At 40.3% G+C, this 23,378-nt stretch overlaps 1 protein-coding gene across 5 annotated transcripts in view; it reads left to right on the forward strand.

Moving 5' to 3' along the window:
- PEX5L (peroxisomal biogenesis factor 5 like) overlaps positions 1–23,378 on the forward strand; it is a 190,469-nt gene that overhangs the window by 129,347 nt on the left and 37,744 nt on the right. For all 5 annotated transcript variants that reach the window (XM_027876004.1, XM_027876006.1, XM_027876005.1 and 2 more), the window contains one exon: positions 5,810–5,905. In XM_027876004.1, the coding sequence (XP_027731805.1) occupies positions 5,810–5,905 (96 nt within the window). The remainder of the gene's footprint in view (positions 1–5,809; positions 5,906–23,378) is intronic.

A 23,378-nucleotide genomic window follows, 5' to 3' on the forward strand; every position in this document is an offset into this window, starting at 1 on the left:
AAGGAAGGAAGGAAGGAAGGAAGGAAGGAAGGAAGGAAGGAAGGAAGGAAGGAAAGAAGGAAGAATGAAGGAAGGAGGAAGAAGGAAAAGAAGGAAAAGAAGGAAGGAAGGAAGGAAGGAAAGGAAACAAAGGAGATAGATGATAGACATAGATATAAGAAAGAGAGAAAGAAGGAAGGGAGGGAAAAAGAAAGACCAAGAAAGGTGATAGATGGATAGACATAGATTGAGAGACAGAGAGAGAGAAAAAGCATTTCCAAAGTGCTTACTATGTACTAAACTCTACTGCAAAATTATTGTGATATTTTTAAGTTCTTGATGTCACAGTAACCACCATTCACAGCACTGTCATCTGCTGGATAGAGTTTCAGGCTTGGAATCAGGAAAATCTTGGTTCAGATTCTGACAAAAATTAGCTCTGTGATCCTGGGCAAGTCACAACCTCTCAGGTGACTATCTAACATTCTTAAATTGCACATAATTTACTGATGAGGAGTCTTTGCTGAAGGAATCATGGTTCTGGATCCAAAAGAGTTTATCATATTCCCTATGAGAAGCAGGACTTGCTATTATTTGTCCTCAAACTATCTTATTCAACCTTCCTGAGGTGTTGCCTCATCTTAATAGTCCCAGAGTTTATCAAATGTTTCCCAAAGCTGGTCTTCTCTCCCTGTTATTAACATACTTTTATCATCTCCTCTCTCAGTCATCTTTCCAGACTAGATTCTTATTTCGTGACCTCCTACTAAGTTTACATAGACCTCCAGGCATGCCATTGTATATCTAAATGAGTTTATTTCCAAAGGATTCTTGTATTTATCCTTACAAAGCACCTAGAAAGTACATCTGTTGCAGAACACAGTGAGTGGCCAGGTTCCAGAGTGCTAAAAACATACTGAAATGATACTGTTGGCATTGATTCCCTTTTGGTTTCCAAATGCAATTCCAAATTTGGATTGTATTCTCTCAAGTTATACACGGGTAGAGCCCTGGGCACTTGAGGGAACACTTCTCCTTGGTCCTTCTCCCTCTCATTCCGGAAATTCTGATTGTTGTGATACCACCTATAATGCCATGGGGAAAGCACTGACGATGAAATGATATTCTCATTAGTGTTCCACTTATGAAAAATATGCTAATAGGCAGTAAGTGATTGCCATATCATTGGGGAATATAAATACTGAAGAGTATGAAGAAAATCAAAATTGGACATCTGGTGGCTGCATAGTGGATAGAATGCTGGCTTCAAAGTCACGAAGACCCAAATTCAAATCCTGCTTTAGACATTGATTAGCCATATAACTCTGGACAAGTCACCTAACTTGTTTGTAGCTATTTCCTCTCCTGTAAAATGAAGGGGTTGGACCCAATAACCACTAAGGTCCCTTCCAAATTTGTGAGCCCTAGAAAGGGAACAGAAGAAATAGTTTTGCCTTGTACCATTTATTGTTCCATGTGAGACTCATTGTGGGGAAAAGTGTCAGAATAGAACTAGAAATGTTTGTAAAATAAGAGTTAAACTAAAGGAAATACTTTAAGCAAGCAAGATGTGAACTTGGCTCAAGGAAAAACTCCCAGGCTTGATAGAAAACATGATTTCAGTGTCAGGTGGCATAGTTCTGTTATTTTCCCAAATTCAATTAGTTCCTTGCTTATCTCTTCCTCTTCTTCTTCTTCTTCTTCTTCTTCTTCTTCTTCTTCTTCTTCTTCTTCTTCTTCTTCTTCTTCTTCTTCTTCATCTTCTTCTTCTTCTTCTTCATCTTCTTCTTCTTCTTTTTCTTCTTCTTCTTCTTCTTCTTCTTCTTCTTCCTCTCCTCCTCCTCCTCCTTCATCTTCATCTTCATCTTCGTCTTCTTCATCATCATCTTCTTCTTCATCCAAGCCTGTGACTTCATCAATGCACAGTAGCTCCCTCCAACAATACATGTTGACAACTCTTGTATAATTTGTAATCTTAAAGCCTAGCCTGGAGGCATTGAGAGGCTCTGTATCTTTCCCATAATCACACAGACTACATGAGTCAGACTACATGAGACCATCTCTTCCTGACTCTAAGACCAGACCCTCTATCTACCCTGCCACATTATCCCTTGGTCTTTATTTTTAAATATTAAGGACATAAGACACCATTATTTGGTGTCTGCTCAATTGTGAGAGATAACAGTGTAGTTTCTATTTCTGAGCACATCTCCTCAAAATGTATTTATCCAGCAATTTTGGATATTGTCTCACTCTAACTTATTAGTTCTTTGGGAAGGGAGGTGGGTTCTGGAAATACTTTTCTGGTGTAGTTTTTGATTCTGCTGTTCTGTTAATGCTCCAGAATCCTGGAGATAATTGCTAAGAAAAGCAGCACAAATGGAATCAGAGTTCTTATGCTGTTGAAAATGAGAGTACACAAACCCTGGAGAACAGGGAGTTGCTGCAATGGGTAGTAATGTGCATAAATTAGAAAATAAATTAATTGCATACACATCACTGAAAATCGAAGTGACATGTACAGTCCAAGTGACTTCTAAGTATTAAGATTTTTTAAAAATCTGGTTTAAAGCTAAGAAGCCATTTTTTAATTTTAATATTATAACTCTAAATATTAACACCTGAAGTATATAATTGTTAAACAGAAATCATTAACCATGCCTAGAAGGGTTCCATTGCTTATATTTCCAAATGAATAAGGTATAAGAGTTCCTCCTTTTTTGGGACCTGTGATTTCATTTGTGTGGAGAGTTCCCATTGAGGACATTCCTTCTCTCAACACAGATCAATGCCTACTCTGCACCTTAGTCTTAGAGACTGAGAAGTTATGTGACCCACTCAGCTTCACAATATGTGACCAAGATGGGTTTCAAACCCAGGTCTTCTTGTCTATGAGGTTGGCTCATTATCAACTGTGCAACACTACCTGTCAGGACAAAGACTATCCTTCCTGAAGCTCCACCTTTTATCTCCAAGCAGCCTCTGATCCATTCTGGATCCCCTTTCTCTGTCCTTCCCTAAAATTATCAAACATCTATAAGTTGAGAAAAAAGCAACTATGGGGCAATGAAGTGGTGCAGTGGATAGAGCACTGGCCCTGGAGTCAGGAGGACCTGCGTTCAAATCTGGCCTCAGACACTTGACACTTACTAGCTGTGTGACTCTGGGCAAGTCACTTAACCCCGATTGCCTTGCAAAAAAAAAAAAAAGAAGCAGCTGTAGCCTCATTGGATAGTGGGACTTCAAAACTGACCAATTTAAAATTCATTCTTTAATCAGGTACTGAGTAGAGTATTATGGGTTTGCATTAAATGGTTTGATTCTTCGATCCCAGCAAGCAAAAGCCCTAAATGTAATTAAAACTGACTTGGCAGAATGAAAGCGACACATGATCCAGCTCTGCAGTTGGTGCTAAGAAGATGGCATCAGAGTTAGGGGTTCTCCAGGCCTCTTAGCCCCCTGTAGTCCTAAGGGGTGTCTGTAACCAGGTTCTATGCCAAAGGTCTCATTCACCAGGAGAGGCATAAGGGTGCTTGTGGACAAAGAGTGAAAGTAACATCCTTTCTATGGCGTATGTGTTCCAAACACTTTCTGGTTCTCACCCCTATTTATAAAAGGAAGGGAAGAGGAATAGACTGACCCTGGCCAAAGGGTCAAGTGAAGAATGAGCAGATCACAGGGAGGAACAGATGCAAGTGTGTGGAGAGGAGTGGGACGCACCTGACTAATGTTAGCAAGTAGAACAACCATACATTATCGTAGCACACGCACATCAATTCTATGCTTTCCAAGAGGCAGCCAGAGTAGGTAGCCACATGTTCCTTGTGGGCAGAAAACGTTTCTGTTCAAAAAAATCTCTTTCCTACTGACTCTTTTCAAACGTCTGAAGGGCTATCCCATGCAAGAGGATGTAGTCTTATTTGTGTTGCCCCAGAGGGCAGAATGAGGAGATGGAAGCTACCTGCAGACAGATTGGGGCTCAATAGAAGCATGTAGAGAAACAGCATGGCAGAATAGATAGGGAGTTGGCCTTGGAGCCAGGAAGGTCCAGGTTCAGATCCTGCCCTGGCTATGTGACCTTGGGCAAGTCGCTTAATCAGTACTCTAGGCATCTCTCTTATTCTCCAAGTTTCAGAGAAGGAACTGATGTCTATTAGAAGAGGGAGTTCCCAATACCAATAAAATCATAGGTCCAATCCCTGTGGTCCTGTAAGGAAGTGCTTTTTAATCATCAAAGTTGTCCAAATAATAGCAAGGTCCACTCAAAACCTAGCAAGCCCAGAAATGCTCGCGCTGGGGCTGGATGGGGGCATTTTGGAATACGGGAAGGAATCCTGGATTTGGAGATAAAGGGCCTGGACTTAAAATCTGATTCTGCTGCTTACTAACAATATGACCTTGAGTAAGACGTGTAACTTCTCTGGGCCTTAGTTTTCTCATCTGCAAATTGAGGGGATTGCAGTAAATGACCTCTAAGGTCCTTTCTCTCTCTAATTCCCATGCTTTGGTCAGGGATATTGGAGAAGGGAGTCCTGCTTGGAGAAGTTGGACTAAATGAATTCTCGTCTGACTCAGAGTGTACAACTATCTTCAAAATTCACATGATTAGAGACACTCCTTCAGAGCCTTCTGGAGATATGTGCATGCAAATGGGTGAGGATGTTATGCAACCTGTAAAAATTAACACACTGTGATATAAAGTGTTCTCCTGATTCTAATCATTTCCCTCTAAACCGATGATAAAGCGTGGTGCCCACCTCCCGACAGAAAGACAATGGACTCAATCTGCAGAAAAAGACTCATATTTTTGGACATGGCCAATGTAGGAATTTGATTTGCTTGATTATGCATGTTTATTACAAGACTTTAGCTTTTCTTTCTTTTTCCCCCTGCTGGGGTAGTGGGGTGGGAGAGAGAAAAAAAATAAATGCTTTGTAATTGAAAAATTATCGTTTAATTTTAAAAAGTAACACATCAGCAATGATTAATGCATCTATCTAGGTATGGCCTGTTATCCTCTGTTCTTCCTTAGCAAAGATTGGGCTCTAAGGGAATGAGATGAAGCCCATTAGATTATTGTTGCTGGGAGGAAGCGGAGGACAGTTCAGAGGCTGCCCTGCTGTGATAGGCTGGACTGGGATGCAGGGAGGAAGGAATTCAGGAGAAGGAAGACATCCAGGAATAAAGGAGAGGGGGGAGAGAAGGTATATAGAGCATTTATTAAGCCCTTACTATTTGCCAGGCACTGTGCTAAGTGCTGGAGATACCAATACAAATTCTAAGAGATCTCAAAGAATCTATATTTTAACTGGAAAAGACAATACCTAGGCAGGAACTAAAAATAGGGGGTCCCAGGGGAAGGGAGAGGGCCAAAGAATGACAAGAAGGCAAGATAAGGCAAAAGCTCAGCTATCAGAGACATCTAGGGCAGAATTTGGGTAATTCCAGTGGCAAGGGCCTGAAGAGGATAGCCATAGTAGAAGCAACACGATTTGCAAATAGTAATAAGTGATGTGAAGCCGTGAGTGCATGAGGCATCTGTGCAGAGACATGGACATCTGACCTCCAGCTTGGCTGAGCATTTGCTCTTCCATGGGGCTAGCTCTGCTGTTAAGTCTATCCTGTCCCATGAGCAGGTCTCTACATCCCATGGAAGGAAGGTCATCTGCCCTTTGAGAAATATTCCTATTGCTAAGTAGTAAACAAAAGGCTTAGGTCTCTTGCAGGTGCCTCTTGAGTTCTAGTGGAGGCCAAATGGAGTGAAATGGGGAAAGAGTCAGGCAGCTGTGACTCATTTGATTACAATGTCATTGTTTTGGGCTTATTTTAGGCTCGCCTGACCAAAGAACAGCGCTGGGGAAGTGCATTACTCTCCAGAAACCACTCCTTAGAAGAGGAATTTGAAAGGGCAAAAGCTGCAGTGGAGGTAAGTTTTTTTTAACAGGTACAATTTCCTGTTCTATGTTTTTCCTGAGACAAAAGCTCAAAACCAAAGCTCTTTAGGACTGATAGGAAACAGACCATCCTTCCTTCAATGGCTCTAGGAAATTACTGATGTGGGCACTCCCTCCAATGGTGCTAGTAGCAACCCACCCATATGTTCTCCTCCTATACAATTCTTATCCATTAATCCATATCTTCCTATAAACCAGAGCATTTTAGGCTGGGGACTATGGATAGATTTCCTGTGGTCTGTCAAGTTACATCTTCATTTGCACTAACCTCTAACTGAAACTTAGCATTTCCTTCAATTGTTTAAAATCCTTATTTTGAGAATAGATCTCTAGGCTTCACCAGACTGGGGTCTCTGACACCAAAGACATGAAGAACTCCTGATGTAAATCTTCAACAAGGGGTCACTCAGCATGCTAAAGGACCCGCCACTTATTTCTCTTGACATTGCATGGAGACCATTGTAGGATGCAGGCTATCCTTAGGTTATCCTTCTCACTCTCTGTTTCTATGTGACCCATCGTTATAACTACAGAAAACAGACACGGCTTTTCATCTTTATTCTGTCATGTATTTAGGGCACCTTGGGAATGAGACTGAGCAATTAGATGGCACAGTGGATAAAGCACTGTGTGTGACTTTGAGCAAGTCGCTTAACTCTGTTTGTCTCAGTTTCCTCATCTGTAAAATGAGCTGGAGAAGGAAATGGCCAGGCACTCCAGTATCTTTGCCAAGAAAACCTCAAATGGGGTCATGGAGAGTCAAATGTGACTGAAATGATCAAACAATAGGAATGAGACTGGATGTGGAGACTATGGTCTTATCCTTCAATTATCAATCAGGTCACCACAAAATCTGCCCCACAAGGCAGAGCTGGGAACAGTGGGTGGAATCTGCAAAGAAACAAATTTATGTAAGACAAAAAAAACCCTTTTTTTTTAACAACTTGAGCTGTCTGAAAGTGGAACAGGCTGCCTCAAGGAAGAGTTGGTTCTCCTCACTAGAGGTGTCTAAGCAAAGTCTAGTTAATCACTTGTCAGCTATTTGGTAGAGCTAGATTCTGGATCGGGTGTGTTACGTGTCCCTTGAGAGATCTTCTAGCTAGATCCATGATCTTCTGAACTCTGAAATTCCCTAATTCCTAGACCAGCATTGGAGAAGGACACTGTGGAGAGATCCTGGTCCTAGTAGAACTAACAGAGAAGGAAACTCCTATCACTTCCATAGGGACCCCTTAAGACTTTATATATTAGAAAATCTGGCCTTTCTTTGGATATCTTGTTACATCCCAAGCCTGGAAACTAAGACCACAGAATCATGTATTTAGAGGTGGAAACAAATTTAAAGACCATCAAGTACACCTCCCCCATCATTTTATAGATGAGGAAATTGAGGTGTAGAGAAGGTAGTGACTTAAGCAGAGTCATAGAACTAGTAAGTGTTTGAGGAAGACTTTGAACCCAGGTCTTCCTGATTTGAGGTCCAGTACCTTATCTGCTATGCTTGGCTGCTACTTCACAATAGATAGCTGGGATCTCCTGGGCCAATAGAAGCAAACAACAAGGTCAAAGGTTCTGTGTCCTTTTAATCATGTAATCTCTGCATGTCTACTTCAAAGATCGTGAATCATCATGCTCAAAACCCGATGATGCCCTTGCTATGGGAGTTGTTTTATTTTCTTTTATTCTTCCTGCATCTTTTGGTTAATATTAACCTACCTGACCAAACCTCTCTCATGGGATGTGGAAATTTACTTACACACCTTAAGAATTTCTTAGAGGGCAGCTAGGTGGTGCAGTGGATAGAGCACCAGCCCTGCAATCAGGAAGACCTGAGTTCAAATCCGGCCTCAGACACATAACACTTATTAACTGTGCAACTCTGGGCAAGTCACTTAACCCCAATTGTCTCACAAAAAAAAAAAAAAAAGGATTTCTTAGATAAGAAGCCAGAGGAAAAAGCTCAACTGTTCCTAACTCCTTGTCAACATGTAAATCATCCTCCTTAATTAGTCTATTTGTGAATTTTCCCAATGTAGTTTAATCTGTAACCTGACTTAGTTTACCTAAAGAGTTTGTTTGATAAAGTTTATTTCCTTAAGGGATGAATGAGATTATGACTCTGTTTAACTAAGTTTGTTCAACTTTCATGACATTGAAGGAAGTATGTGATTGTGGATCTACTCTTTGACTTTTATGGCCCAAGCGGAATGTATAGGATTGTAATATGTAAATGAATTATTTCTCTGACATAACCTTTCCCATAAGAAACCTCATTAGAATCCTAATGAGGGTTCGGATTTTCTCTTAGGCCTGACCCTATGCTTGAGTACAATAATAAAACCTAGGTTTTTACCTCCATAATTTCTGCATTGTGGTAAATATATATTTAGCAGTTACTCATACACTACCTAAACTCAGAGAGGACATATTTCTCCCATAGCAAATTTGATAAGAGAGGGAATAGTTTTCCCTTAAAACCCTCAATAGGCTCAGTAGTATAGAATGTAAGTCCCTTGAGGGCAAGAACTGGTTCGTGCTTGCCTTCCTTTTTACAGTACCTAGCACACTGCCAGACATATAGCAAATCCTTAATAAATGCTTGATGATTAATTGATTGAGAGTTGGGATACTTTGCATCAGAATAATTTTTCCAGGTACTCCCTAGAAGTATGCGAAGCTGCTGTGTGACATCATTAATTGATTCGTATGAGTGATCAAACATGAAAAACCCATTTGAAAGTGGAATATGGTCAAATGGGGAAAAAATGTTCCTTTTGGTTCAACCCCAGAGGGATACTGACCAGTACCTGAGATGGGTCAATTTATGATTTTGTAGCATAGATGCTTCAGCAAAATATGAACTAGTGAGGACCTCTCCTTCATTATTGATCCAAGATCTTGAATGCCATAATTATCTTTGGAATGTAGTTCATTTCAAGGGCTATCTTGCCACGGGAGGTTGGACAAAATGATGGCCTCTATTCATTCTCTCTGTAACAGTGCACTCAAGACATAATCAAATCACCATTTGCCATTTAGCCCTTCTTGTATTCTTTCCATTCTGAGTGATAGCTCCATCATGGTGTCTGATGAGAGCACTAATTCATCTTACTAAGCTCAGGCCACCCAATTTTCTTTTTTTAAATCCTGATTTCTTTTTCTTTGTTTTTAAAAAATTGCAAGTGGGTTTAGTGCTCTTGAGAGTGGATGAGACCAGCCAAGTCACATCATCTGACTGTTCACATTTCCCAAGCAGGCAGCAATGGACCATTACGTCACGCAGCATACAAAAGAAAAGAAGATACAGCCTTTGACTAGCTTTTGTAATGCTTATAATTGAGATGACAAAACATTTACGAAAAGACAATCAGTTACCAACAAAATAACCTAGTGCAGACTCGAAGAACATAGGATGCTAGGGTGGGAAGGGACCTTAGAGATCCCCTGATCCAGCCTCCCATTCAATGCCGGAATCCCTTGGATAGGCATTGTGCAAAGGCATGAAGGTAGAGTCGGTCATGGGGGATGTTGGATTCCATCAGTAAGCAAATTAACTTGGTTGGAACAGAAAGACGGCTCTAGGGAGTAAAGAGAGATGTTGCTGGAGGTGTGGGGAGAGTGGGGAAGAGGGATCACACATGTAGAGTTTCAGAGCAATCAGGTCCAACCCTGTTGTTTTTCAGATTTTACCTCCTTTTTCTGAGGTCCAGGGAAGAAGTGGCTTGCCCAGGTCACGTGGTTAGTATGTGCCATAGGTGAGACTTTTAAGTTCATAAATCAAAGAACTGTAGGTTTTGAGCTAAAAAGAACCCTGGAGGACATCAAGACCTAATTTTTCATTATACATCTGAGGAAACCGAGGCCCAGAGAAGTAAGGTGACTTGCCAGAGATCACAAAGATAGTGTCAAAAGCAGAATTAGAATCCGCATCTCCTACTCCAGTGCCCTATCCTCTGTATCATACTGGGGAAGAGTGAGTTGGACAGAGACCTGGAAGGAAGACCTATGCAAAAGAGTTTAGATTTGAGACAACCAATAGTAAGGAGCCACTGTCCCAGTTCAGATACTCACCCCCTTTCACTTGACTGTCAAAACAACCTCCATGTCATCTTCCTGCCTCTTGTCTTTCCCTTTTACCATGTTGCCTTCTTCACACCACTACCAAAGCAAATGTTCTGATTCACCACTTGATCAAATCACTCTTGGGCTCAACAACTTTCAATTGTTCCCCATTGCCTACCAAATAAAACATATGCTCCTTAGCCTAGCATACAAGGCCTTCTACAACTTGCCTCTCCAGCCTTGTTTCATGCTTTTCACACACTTTCACTGGTCTTCACACACTACACTCCAGCCAAGCTAGATTATTCACTGTTCTCTAATGGCATCTTAACTTCTCCAGCTTGGTGTAGTAGTAGTAGTAGTAGTAGTAGTAGTAATAATAATAATAACAGGCATTTCATAGCATTTTAAAGTTAACAAAACATTCTACATACATTATCTCATTGGATTCTCACAACTACCCTGTAAGGTAGGGTCTACAAATATTCTTATCCCCATTTTAGATAAGAGGAAATTGAAGTCAGATAAGTGACTTGTTCATGTCATGCTAATAATGTCAGAAACAGAATGAAAAGAGATAGACCTGTTTGGAGTCAAAAGACCTGGGTTCCAATCTCAGCTCCGTTGCTTAACTATCTGTGTACCTTTGGCAAATTGATTCTAGATTTTGAATTTATCATGTGTAAAAATGAAGGAGCTGGGCCTCTTAGGTCTCTTCTAGGCTGAATTCTCATCATCCTCTCATTTCACCTACACACAAACCATCCCCTATGTCTGGAATAGTGTCTACCCACATGTCCTCATATCTACCTGCTAACATTCTTCCATTCCTTTAAGACTGTCCCATCCAACCAAGATATGGGGGAAAAAAGATTTGTAGTTAGACATCTGGAGTTTACAATCTACCTCTGTCTTGTATTACCTGTAGACCTTGGACAAGTCACTTATCATGTCCAGGCCTGGAGTCAGGAAGACTCATCTTCCTGAGTTCAAATATAGCCTCCGACACTTCCTAGCTGTGTGACCTTGGATAAATCACTCTAACAAGTTTGCCTCTGTTGTCTCATCTATAAAATGATCTGGAGAAGGAAATGGCAAACTACTCTAGTATCTTTGCCAAGAAAACCCCAAATGGAATCATGTATAGTTGGACATGACTGAAATGAATGAACAGCCACCACCACCATGTTCACAAAATTAGTATGTATCAGGTTAAGGACTTAAATCTAGGTCTTCCTGACTCCAAGGCCATTCTTTATCTGCTATGGCCAATGAGTTATTCAGTCCTATGAATTACCCCATCCCTGGTATTGTCTGGATTAAAAGCATGCGAATAATACTTAGAAAGATATCAAAGCAGGACAACTTTGAATGCCAAAGTGAGGTTGAATTTATTATTTTCTTAAGTTATTGTGTACTTAAAGAGAAAAACTACCATGTGCACAGTAGAGAGCTGTAGCTTCCTTTTTTTCAGCTCTCCTCTGAATATAGAAATGTTGATTCTGTTGGGTGTTAAGTTCTGAATAGAAGTAAATTAATTTTTTAAACATTGATGGGCTGTAGCCAAGGCTAGACTAGGAAAAAATCTACTATTTTTCCAAGGTTTACTCAACACCCAATGGGGAGGGTGAGTTCATGATAAAGTATTAAAGAATATATGTCAAAATCTTGTGAATTCAGCGCCAAACTGTAAAGCAAGAGACTGTGGCAAAGAGAAGACATGTTGCATAATGAAGAGAATTTTTAAATATATTGCAAAAAAGAAAAATGCCCAGTAGAAACAAACTTGCCTCATGACACATCATAAGAGTATTCCAGAAAAGAACAGAACTGAGACTGAATGCCCAAGCATTTTATTAGTTGTTTTATTTTCCCTGAAAATGTTTGTTTTTCCCCAAAAACAGAAAGGTTGTGTGAGTCCACAGAATTCTAATGATTAGTATGGCAAATTTGACCATCCTCCTCAGTGCTAGGGGACTTATTTATATGCCCTGAGTACAGAGGGAAGGGGCCCTCAAATGCTTGTCTTCCCTCCCATCTCCAACATTCAACTCATGGCCAGTGGCCTTAATACACTGTCAGTTACTAAAATTCCTTTCCTAGGAAAGGGGAGATGATGGATGGTTGACCCATGGAATCCCTGCATAGCCTTAGAAACCCCCTAAGCAAAAACATAGACTATCTCCCCTCCTCAGCTAAGTGCTTTACAGATGTTATCTCATGGAACCTTCATGACAAGCCTGGGAGGGAAGTACCATGGATTTTATTATCCCAATTTTATATCTGGGGAAACTGAGGCTGGACAAGGTAAGGTAACTTTCATTTTGTTTCACTTTTTTGCCTTTGTGTTCCCTATGTCAGGGATGTCAAACACAGCTACAACACTCCTGGGCATGGCTTGAGCCAGGTTAAAATGTAATTGGTGATATATTTAACAAAGTAAATTAAAACACAATAAAGCATAGATAATATTGCACTTTAAAACTAGGTCAATATATGTACAGAGTAGTGGCTCCTATTTCTATTTGAGTTTGACACCGCTTCCCTACGTAGTAAGCTCTTTAATTATTTGGGTTGATTGATTTACAGGGAGGAGAAAGCTAACCAGTATCTGAGGTAGGATTCAAACCCAGATCTTTCTTCTTCCCAAGTCAGAGCTTTAGGCATTATATTAACCTTCCTCCTGAGATAGCCTTGCCCACTTTGGGACAACCCTGATTCTAAGGTAGTTTTCTCCCCTTTCATCAAACCTTTATTTGCCCCTTTTGCTACTTCTCTGACTACCTCTGAAACACGCCACTTGTGTGACCCTGAACAAGTCACTTAAGTTCTCTCCATTTTAGCTTTCCTGTCCACAAAAATAGGGATAATGATAGCATATACCATTTAGGGTCATTGTGAGATGCAAGTCATTTACATGAGCACTTTGTAAACCTTAAAGCACTATGCCACTGCTAGCTATTATTACTGTGTTAATACTAATTGGGACCAGATTTTGCTATTTTCCTATGCAAAGGACTTTTGTGTCTATTGACCAATTACAACAATTAGAAACTGTATAGGAGATATCTCTTTGGAAAACCCTTGGATTCCAGCTCTTTATCTGCTTACTTCATGGGAACTGCATGGATTAGATTGTAAGCTTCTTGAGGGCAGGGACAGTTTTGTTTTTGTCTTGGCATCACAAAATCAGAGGATCACAGATCTATAGCTGGAAGAGACCCTAGAGGCCATGGGGTCTGTTCACTCAGTCCAACTGAGACCCAGAAAGCTCAGTTGACTTGCCCAATGGCACATGGGTTATAATTGGCAATGATGTGGTTTGAACTCAGGAAATATGATTCTAACTCTTTCTACTGCATCATGCTCCTTCCCAGTCCTTAGTATAGCATCTGACACATAGCAGATGCTTAATAAATGCATGGTGAATGAATAAATGAGGATATCATTGGAATAATGGAGGAAACATGTCTATTTTTTCTTTTCTATCCCCTTAAAACATACTACATAATACTTTCTATAGACTAGCAAAAAATCAATCAATATACATGTGTTAAGTACTTATGTGCTAGGCACTATACTAAGCACTTGACATGTAAAGGAAAATTAAAAAGTCTTTGCTATCAAGGAGTTTACTTTCTAATGAGGAAAAGAGCACACATATGTGTACGTATCCATCGGTATGTATACATATACATATACATATATACCAGATTCATTCAGAGTAGATACAAGATAACTTTAGAGGAGAAATAATTAACAACCAGGAGTCTTGGAAAGGCCTCCTGAGAAAGGTAGTATTTGAGTTGAGTTTTTAAAGAAATCAGGGATTGGAGGGGCAGGGGTGTTGAGGGAGAGCATTCAAAGCATGGGTCACAGCCAGTGCAAAGACCTTGAGATGAGAGATGAAACATCCTGGGTGAGGAATGGCAAGCAGGCCAGTGTGACTAGATCTTAGAGTACATGGAAGGGAGGAATGTGAAAGAAGGGAAGGCTAGGAAAGGACCAAGTCATGAAGAGCTTTAGATGCTAAACAAAATAGTTTACATTTGATGCTAGAAATCATTGAGAGCTACTAAAGTTCATTAATTAGGACAGTGACATGGTCAGACCTGTTCTTTAAGGAAATCACTATGGTGACTGAATGGAGGATAGACTGGACAGAGAAAAAACTAGAGACAGGAAGACCAATTAGGAAGCTGTCCCAGTAGTCCAAGTGAGAGAGCTTGAAGGTCTGAATTAGAATAGAAGGAAAAGGGGCATATTTGAGGACTGTGGAGAAAGAAATGACAAGATTTCACAAGAAATTGGGTATGTGGAGTAAATGAGAATGACATTTGGCCTAGGGGACTGGGAGGATGATGGTGCTCAGAAGGTTCTGCAGAGTGGAGGGTTGGGAGTGGGGGGAGGTAAAATAATAAGTTCTGTTTCGGAAATATTGAGTTTGAGATGATTATGAAACCTCTAGTTCAAGTTGTCCAAGAGTTTGTTGGTGATATCAAACAGGAGCTCTGGAGAAAGTTTGGGCTGAACTCCCATCTGGAAGTTATTTGATGAGAGATGACAATTGAACCCAACAGAGCTGATGAGATTACCATGACTACAGAAAGGAAAGGGAAGAGAGCCCAGAACTGTGTTGGTGAAACATCCCTCTAGGGGTACACTTGGGCGAGCCTGAGAATAACAGGCTTGGGAGAACCATAGTCTCGCCAGTTCCATCGCGGCTGCTGGGTTTGTTTTATGTATCCTCTGAGACAGTTTTGCTGTAGGCTGCAAGTTTAAAAATTAAATAACCAAATAAATAAATAATAGAGTAATAGAAAACAAGCAGGACCCACATTTGCAGAAGAAAAGGGAGTATTTGTCTTCGACAGGACTCCAAGAATCTCACAGTCAGATTTGAAAGGGATGTTAGGGATTATCTAGGCCAACCTCTACTTGAACAAGAATTCTGTGGCCGACAAGTGGTCATCCAGCCTTTGCTTGAAAACCTTTCACAAAGGAAAGCCCTTTACATCCCAAGGCAGCCCATTCCATTTTTGGAGAGACCCAGCTAGAGTTTCACCTTCTATAGGAACATCTCCCTTAGTGTCAGTGCCTTCCCTCTATTGATTACCTCCCATTTATCCTACATATAACTTGCTTGTATATCATTGTTTGTACATCAGCACCCCCATTAAGCTGTGAGCTCCTTGAAATCAGAGACTTTCTTTTACCTTTTTTTTGAATCTCCAGTGTGTAGCACAGTGCCTGGTACACAGTAAATGCTTAATAAGTATTTATACTGATCAGCAGTACTAATTCTCAGGAAAGTTTTTCTTACCTCACGTACATTTTCCTCATTTAAAATCTTCCCATTGCTCCTAATTCTTCCCTTTGGGACTGAGCAGAGAAAGTCTAATAACTTTTTCACATGGAAGCCATTCAAATACTTGAAGACAGTTATATTGCCATCCCCCCAAGCCTTCTTTTTTTCTAGGCTAAGCATCCCCAGTTCCTCCATGTGTATCACATATAATCTTAGGGCTCTCCACTATCTTGGTTAGTCTCCCCTGGGTATATTCCTGTATATGAAGGGACTTCCTAAAATGTGGCACCCAATGCAGAAAATACTGTTCCAAGGTAGAGTAAAACAGAACCATTACCTCCCTAGTCCCAGACACTAAGACTCTTTTTAACACAGCATCAGTCTTTGGACTTTCATCACATTGTCAACACACGTTGAGCTTGTCATCCTCTTTAAATTCCCAGATCTATTTCATGGAAGACAATTCACAGAATTAAAGAGCTGGAAGATATCTCGAAGGTCATTTAGTTCAAGCCGTACCTGAAAAGAGAATGCTCTCTAATCCCCCAACCAATGGGCATCTTCTAGGTTTGAAGACTTCCAGTGGGGTGGGAGGTGGGGTTCACTCCCTCTGGAGACAGCCCATTCCACCCAAACAGTTAAAATTGTAGGAAATGTTTACTTACACAGAAAGCCTCAATCTGCCTCTTGGCAACTTCTCCTGTTGCTCCTGGTTCTGCCCTTGGGACCAAGCAAAATAAGTCTACTCTATCTTCTTGTAAATCACAAAATTCAACAAAATGAAATCAGAAAACATTTATTTATTAAGCACCTACAATGTACAAGGTATGGTGCTAGGGAAGGGGCAGGATATCACAGTACTTGTCCTCAAGAAGCATATATTCCACTGGGAGAGGCAAGTGAACCTACAATCAACTACTTAATCAACAAGTATTGATTAAGTTACTGCTGTGTACCGGGCCCAGTCCTGGGCCCTGGAAACACAAAGACCAAAATGAAGAAGTTTCTGTCCTTAAGGAACTTACATAGGGAGAAGGGGAGAGCTGGGATAGAATCTGTGTACAGCTAAAGCAAGCATTTAAGTTCCTATATCCATAAAATCACAAGTCCAGATTAGGAAGATAGCTAGAGATAGATATTTTCATCTATATGTTTATATACGTGTATGTGCATTATACATACATATGTATGTAAGTATGTATGTATGTATGTATTTGGACAGCATTTTCAAACTATGATCCAGAGGCTGGTAACCATCTGGTGTTCATTCACTTTGGAGGGGAAAAGGCAGGAAATAAGCATTTGTATAATTCCTACTATATACCAGGCACTGTGCTAAACATTTATAAATATTATCGCCATTGACCTTAACAACTCTACGAGACAGGTGCTGTTATTATCTCCATTTTTACAGTTGAAGAAACTGAGGCAAACAGAGGTTAAGTGATTCATGAAGGGTCACACAATAATAAGTGACTGCAGGAAGTCTCCACGCAGAGAGTTCCCCACAAAGAGGAAATCATGGATCCCAAACAACAACAAAATAATATTGTGTGTGTGTGTGTGTGTGTGTGTGTGTGCCAAAAAACACATTGTAAGGCTAATAGGTATTTTCATATTGTTGTGAAGCGGGCCCTAAAATGCAAATGAAACTTTTAAAATCTATTATATGTCCTTTGACCAATCGCTCTGGCTCTCTGGGCCTCAGTTTCCTCATATGTAAAATGGGGGTGGGGGTGGCACTGGACTGGATTGCAGAGGTGCCTTCCTATGTCTTTGCTTAGGATATGTAGGCCCAAAAAACAACTGACAACAATTCAAGGGACCCAGAAACAAAGGAAAGCATTTTCTTTCTAGATGAAGGTTTAGTTTTTCCCCGAATTCATTCTTGTAGTATCTGACTCTAAGTGTGATAGACGCCATGGACACACCAGATAGGTTGGAAGGAAGTTGTAGATGACTGTAGAGCTACGATCCTTAATCTTGGATTAACTAAGAAATTGCTGACTTGGGTGCTAGCCTACTCAGAAGATCATCTCTTCCTCCCATCCTCAGTCTATTTCACATTTCTTTTCTTTGAAAGTTTCGCCTCTTTCAAGTAGAAGGAAGGGATTAATGGATTGAAAGCCTTTTACCTGCTGAATGTATTACACAAAATCACCTTCAGGTCATATTTAATATCCTAAAAAGAACAATCTTCTCCCCTTCAGGAAAGTTAAAAAAAAAAAACCCTTTGGGCAAAGAATAAAGTCACTGGGTGAATATTTTAATTTAACCCTTTTCAGTTCCACATTACCTAAGGCTTAAAAAGTCATCTAAATGAATATATCTCCCAGTGAAGAAATACTTTCTAAATTATTGAAAAGACACAATGAGATAAAATGTGTTGCCAGTCCCTAGGGAACATGGTAGCAATTCCTTTTCTCTTTTATGACTAGACTTAGAGCTGTTTCAGCCAAATAAAATTTGATTGTGATGGGAGTGAGAGTCACAGGGGTTTGTGGTAAATAAGAGATGAAAGAATAGAGAGTGGTTTAAATAAACAAAAGAAATAAAATGCCTTTTATTTCAGCTTTGGGGATAGCTTGATATTAAGTGGCTTTATATGGATTTGTATTTGCTAGCAGTATCCTAGAATCTCAGACTCTCCGAGCGGAAGGGATCTCAGTGTCCACCAACTCCATCCCAGCTTGAACAAGTGGCCTCTTTCTAGCTTCTCTGACAGGAAGTCATTCAGCCTTTGCTTGAAGCCTTCCAGTGAGGACCAGGGTGATGGAATCATGTCTTGGCAATGGTGAAAGCATGTGCTATGGCTGCTCAAAGCCCAACAGTGGCCACCAAATGGGGTAAAAAGATTTTTAGAACTACCATGGGATAATAGATTTAGAACAGGAAGGGTCCACAGAAACCATTTAGTCCAACCTTTTCTTTAGATATGAGGAAACTGAAGCCCAGAAAGTTGAATTGCCCGAAGTCACACAACTCATAAGCGTCAAAGCTGTAATTTGAACTCATGTCCTCTGACTCTAAATTCAACGTTCTTTCCACTGCACCATGATGTTAAATATCAGGATTCTCACTTGGCTTGCTGAGGCAGGGGAGGGAGAAACAATGATGTCTAGTAGAGTTGTGACCATGAAAAAATAAGGTCAAGAATGGAGAGAGTTTGGTCTGCATAACCCACCAAACCTGGCCGTGTAAGACGTTGTCCACGTCCGGGCAAGCTTTTCCACCAGCATCAAGACTAATGCCAAACAGGCAATACCAGGATCTCAAGGAGATACTAACCACTCAAAAACTAGCATTTTCTCTCCCTTGCCCCTGCCACAAAGCCCATGAGGATGACATTAAGTCGGTACCGAGCAATCCCAGCATGATGTCTCTACTCCCTGACCAAAGGCAGGGGCCCTAAAGAAGTTTTCAACCTGAAACCACCAGAAAGGGTTCATTCAGTCATCCTTTTTGACTCAATTCAGCATGTATTAAGTGCCTACTGTGTGTAAAGCCAACAGGGGTATCCGTGCTCCTTGTGGAAGGGAAAGACAGCAATTTGGAATGGTGCCCTGACAACAGAGCCCTTACCATTATGAATAACCATGACCAGTACCCCTCCCACAGATTTTGGGACTCTTGAATCAGCCCAAGTGCCAACTTTGTCACTTACTAGCTGTGGGACTACAGACAATCATCAGTACATTAATGTCTGTGTATGGGTTGGTGGTCACGTTTCTATTTACATTTGACACCACTGCTCTATTGACCTCTGTTGTAGTCTAGCTTGTAGCCCGAGGCATGGTCAGGCCGTGAAATGCACAGCAGGTAGATGTGGGGTGGCCAGAGAAGGGTCTGGCCCATGGGCTGCAGCTAGGAAGACAGCTAGGGAGCCCTGGGTAGCCAGATGTGGCTTGAGGACACCCAAAGGAGGGAGGAGGAGACTGAAGGAAGAGGCCCAAGACAGCAAAGACAAACCTCACCTACTTCAGTTTTGCCTAAGGCTGGCCTGAAGTGTCTGTCCTATTTTTAACAATCTCTAGGGAACACGACTCAGAAGTTTTCCTATCTCAGTTACATCAATGTCTCCCAACCATTACCACCTGAACATGGTTGGTTTGGTTTTTTCCTTACTGCCAGTCTTTAGTTCTTACTGTAGAAGCTGCAACTATTTGCCTCTTGTTCAGTGATGATGAGAAAAAAAGCAAAAAAGTTCATCTTTATCTTCTGCTAAATATTGTTTCACATACTTAGGACACACCTTCAACTTTCTTTTCTATCTGTTAAATAATCTCATTCTTTAAGATGTTCCTCAAAACTCCTATTTTTCAAGGTTTTCATGTTCCTGAGCAGTACCCTAGCAGATAACATATTTTCTTTCCAAAAACATTTCCAGTACAAAGAACCCATGATGTAGTGGAAGGGATACTAGATGCAGAAGACTTGGGTTCAAATCCTGACTCAGCCCCTTAGAGTGCATGAGACTCTAAGCAATTCGATTAAATTCAGTGAACATTTATGAAATGCCTAGTATTTGCAGATTATAGAAAACAAAGACTAAAATTAAAAGCATTCCCTGATTTCAGGGAATTTAGAGTCAGGGGAGGGATACAACATAGAAACAGGAAGTACAAGATAATCCAGGTATGGGTAACTAACTTGTGTAAAAACATGGAGACGGAAGATAAAATGTTGTCTGCAGGGACTAGCATGTAGATGAGTCTGGCTAAACATAGCATCTCTCAGGAGAGTTAATGTGAATTTAGTATGCAATGATATACAGGAAACAGTTTGTGAAGGGCTTTATATGTCAAACTATATTTTATTCTAGAGGCAATAGTGAGCCACCAAAGTTTATTGAGCAGAGGAATGACACGGTCAAATCTGTGCTCCAAAAATATCAATTTGGCAGCTGATCACAGGATCTCAGTATCTTAGAGCTAAAGCTGGAAAGGCCATCTGTTCCACTCCTCCACACACACCATTTTTCAGATGAGGAAACTGAGGCACAGTGAGGTTCACCCAAAGTCATACAAGTAGAAGGGTTGCACCCAGGATATGACTCCAGCTCCTCAGTCTCCAGAGACAGTGCCCTTTCCACAGACCACACTACTTGTGTCGGATCAGAATTAGAGTGCTTGTGGTGCCAGTGAAGAGGAAAAGACAGATGGAAGAGATATTCAGCCCTGGCATTAAAAAAAAAAAAACTAAATGGTTTTAGCAGCATGGAAATACTGCAAAATTATTCCAGTTCACTCAACCTTTTCAAAGTCAATAAATAAAGTGGCTGCAGCAGGATCCCTGAGATTTTCAAAGAAATAGGAGAGTTTTGGATAATTCCATTGAATTGTGTTGATGGCAAAGAATCTATTATAGCAGTTGAACTGTGCTTTTTGTCAGATTTTTTTTCTGCTGCTCTGACATATCAATAGCTTCTCTGGGGGAGCAGTTACATCTCTGAAGCTTTGACATTATCCAAAAAAGTTTCTCATCTCTAAAGGAATGAGTTCTGAGCTCTACAAGAGAGGGAATTAATTGTTCACCGAACTAAACTCATACCTAGGAATGAGGAACCACAAACTCTACATGTGGCTCTACCCCTGATCTGTGGCCTGATTGTGGCCAAAACCAGTAACTCTTCCAAACCCCTCATTTGGCAGATAAAAAAAATAGAAGCCCCTGGGGCAGCTAGGTGGCACAGTGGATAGAGCACAGACCCTGGAGTAAAGAGGACCTGAGTTCAGATCCAGTCTCAGACCAAACACTTGATGCTTACTACTTGTGTGACCCTAGGCAAGTCACTTAACCCCAATTGCCTAAAAAAAAAAGAAAAGAAACTGAAGCCCAGAGAAGTTAAAACAGTATCTGATATACAGTATGTGCTTAATAAATTTTTTTTGCTTGCTTGATTAATAGATATTTAGTGGCAGACCACAAACTAGAATCCAAGGATTCTGATTTCTAATGAATTTAATAAGCGAATTAATGATGAAGGAATTAATGTAATTCAACTGAACAAGCATTTATATGCCAGATACTATGCTCTTTTAATACAAAAACAAAAAAGAGCTAATCCCTGTCCTCAAAGAACTTATAGTCTACTACAGAAAAGCAACATGTATAAAGATAAGTAAATATAAGACATATGCAAAACCAATCAATACAGAGTAATTACAGGAAGTACTGACAACTAGGGGGAGCCAAAGAGACCCTCAAGAGAAAGAATTCTGGGGGTGAGGAACTTGTACAAAGGCATGAAAGTGGGTGACAGACTGTCATGCATGGGAAACAGCATGAAGACTAGTTTAACCAGAATATAGAATTTGTAATGGAAAGCAGTATGTAAGTAACCTACTTGGAAGGTTAGACTGGAGGTAGTTTATGAAGGGCTTTCAAGGTGAAGGGCAGACAGAAGAATTTGTATTTTATCCTAGAAACAATGGCAACCCATTATAGCTTCTTGAACAAGAGAGAGGCATGGTCAAACATTCAATCAATCTACAAACATTTATTAAGCACCTACTATGTGCCAGGTATGGTGCTAGGTCAGAATGAATGCAATGGTCAAGGAACCCTTTCAGCCATAGCAATGGCCCACTTGAGGTGTTAGAGTCCAGCAGCTAGACTGTCGTTATAAACCTGTCTGCTGCTGTTTGGCTATTGTTGGCAGGATCTTCATTTTCACTGCAACTCTAAGGCTATGTTCCTGAGTAACAAAAAAATAAATGACAAAGGAAAAAAACAAGGATAAATTGATCCTCCTGCTTTTATTCACTTAAGAAGCATTCAGAAAGTATCTCTTATGTTTCAGGTACTATTCTAAATTCTGGGGATACAAAGAATAAAAAAAAAACCCTGCCTTCAAGAAGATCTGCATTCTACACTATGTTTTTTTAAAAACAGAAAAAGTTTTCAGCCACATTTTTCCCTTTTGGGGGATGGGGTAGGGAATGGAATCCAGAACTCCTTGGTATAGGAAATTTACAATTGCCCAAAGACTTGTAAGTCTGACACAATGACCTGAAGTTTCAGAGAAGTTAGATCCCTTGCCCCAAGGCACACAGCTAAATGTGGCAACTAGGTCTTCATGACTCCAGAGCCTGCTTACTATCCACTGTGATGTGCTGCAATATCATTTATTTGTGCCTTTTGAGGAAAACGTTCATTTAAAAATTTTTTTTCAATCCCATCACAGCATCAGTGAGTTTTCTTAACCAGATCTTAGTTTATAAAAGATACATGGGACCTACATGCAGGTACCTGTAAGAAGACAAACTTTGTACATCCAAGAAAGCTTTTTAGTCCCTAAAAAATATTCACAACCCACAAATTATCCTGGGATCATCATTGTTCCTCACCTGACACCCCCATATCCAATGAGTTTCCAAGTCTTATTGATTCTATCTCCACAACATTTCTGAGATCTGTCTCCATTCCATTCACACAACTGCACTCTCTACCCTAGGCTCTCATCACACTTAGATTCAGCTTGGAATTCCTTAAGATTCTTGTTATTCCCATTGGAAATTAGTTGTTTCTGGTACTTCCTACAGTTGAATGCCTCTTACAACTCCAGGGAACCGGCCTGAAGGCAAATATAGTGTGTTTGGGGTACATTTTCTTCCAATACTTAGTTAAAATGTTGCTACTATAATTATCCAGGAGAATGACTTTTTAATTATCCAAGTGTCACTACAGTAGAGCTGGGACCCAGCACTTGACCTTTCCAATTTTCTTAAGTCAGCAATGTTTCTCAGCTTCTAAATATCCTTTTTTTTAAAAATAAACCTTGAGCTTTTGCTGCAAAAGAACAAAAAAACCCTTAATAACTGTCCTTTTAATTGTGGGATTTTAACACTATTGTTTGATCCAAGATTTGTGGACACAGAAGTTGGAGAAGGAAGTCAACCTCTACTTACTTTCCCATTTGTGCATCCAACAATAAAGACTGATATTTCTATGAGAGAGAGAGAGAGAGAGAGAGAGAGAGAGAGAGAAAGAAAGAGAGAAAGAAAGAAAGAAAGAAAGAAAGAAAGAAAAGAAAGAAAGAAAGAAAGAAAGAAAGAAAGAAAGAAAGAAAGAAA

The sequence above is a fragment of the Vombatus ursinus genome, unplaced genomic scaffold, assembly GCF_900497805.2.
Source record: "Vombatus ursinus unplaced genomic scaffold, bare-nosed wombat genome assembly UNPS02014810.1, whole genome shotgun sequence".
Lineage (NCBI taxonomy): Eukaryota > Metazoa > Chordata > Mammalia > Diprotodontia > Vombatidae > Vombatus > Vombatus ursinus.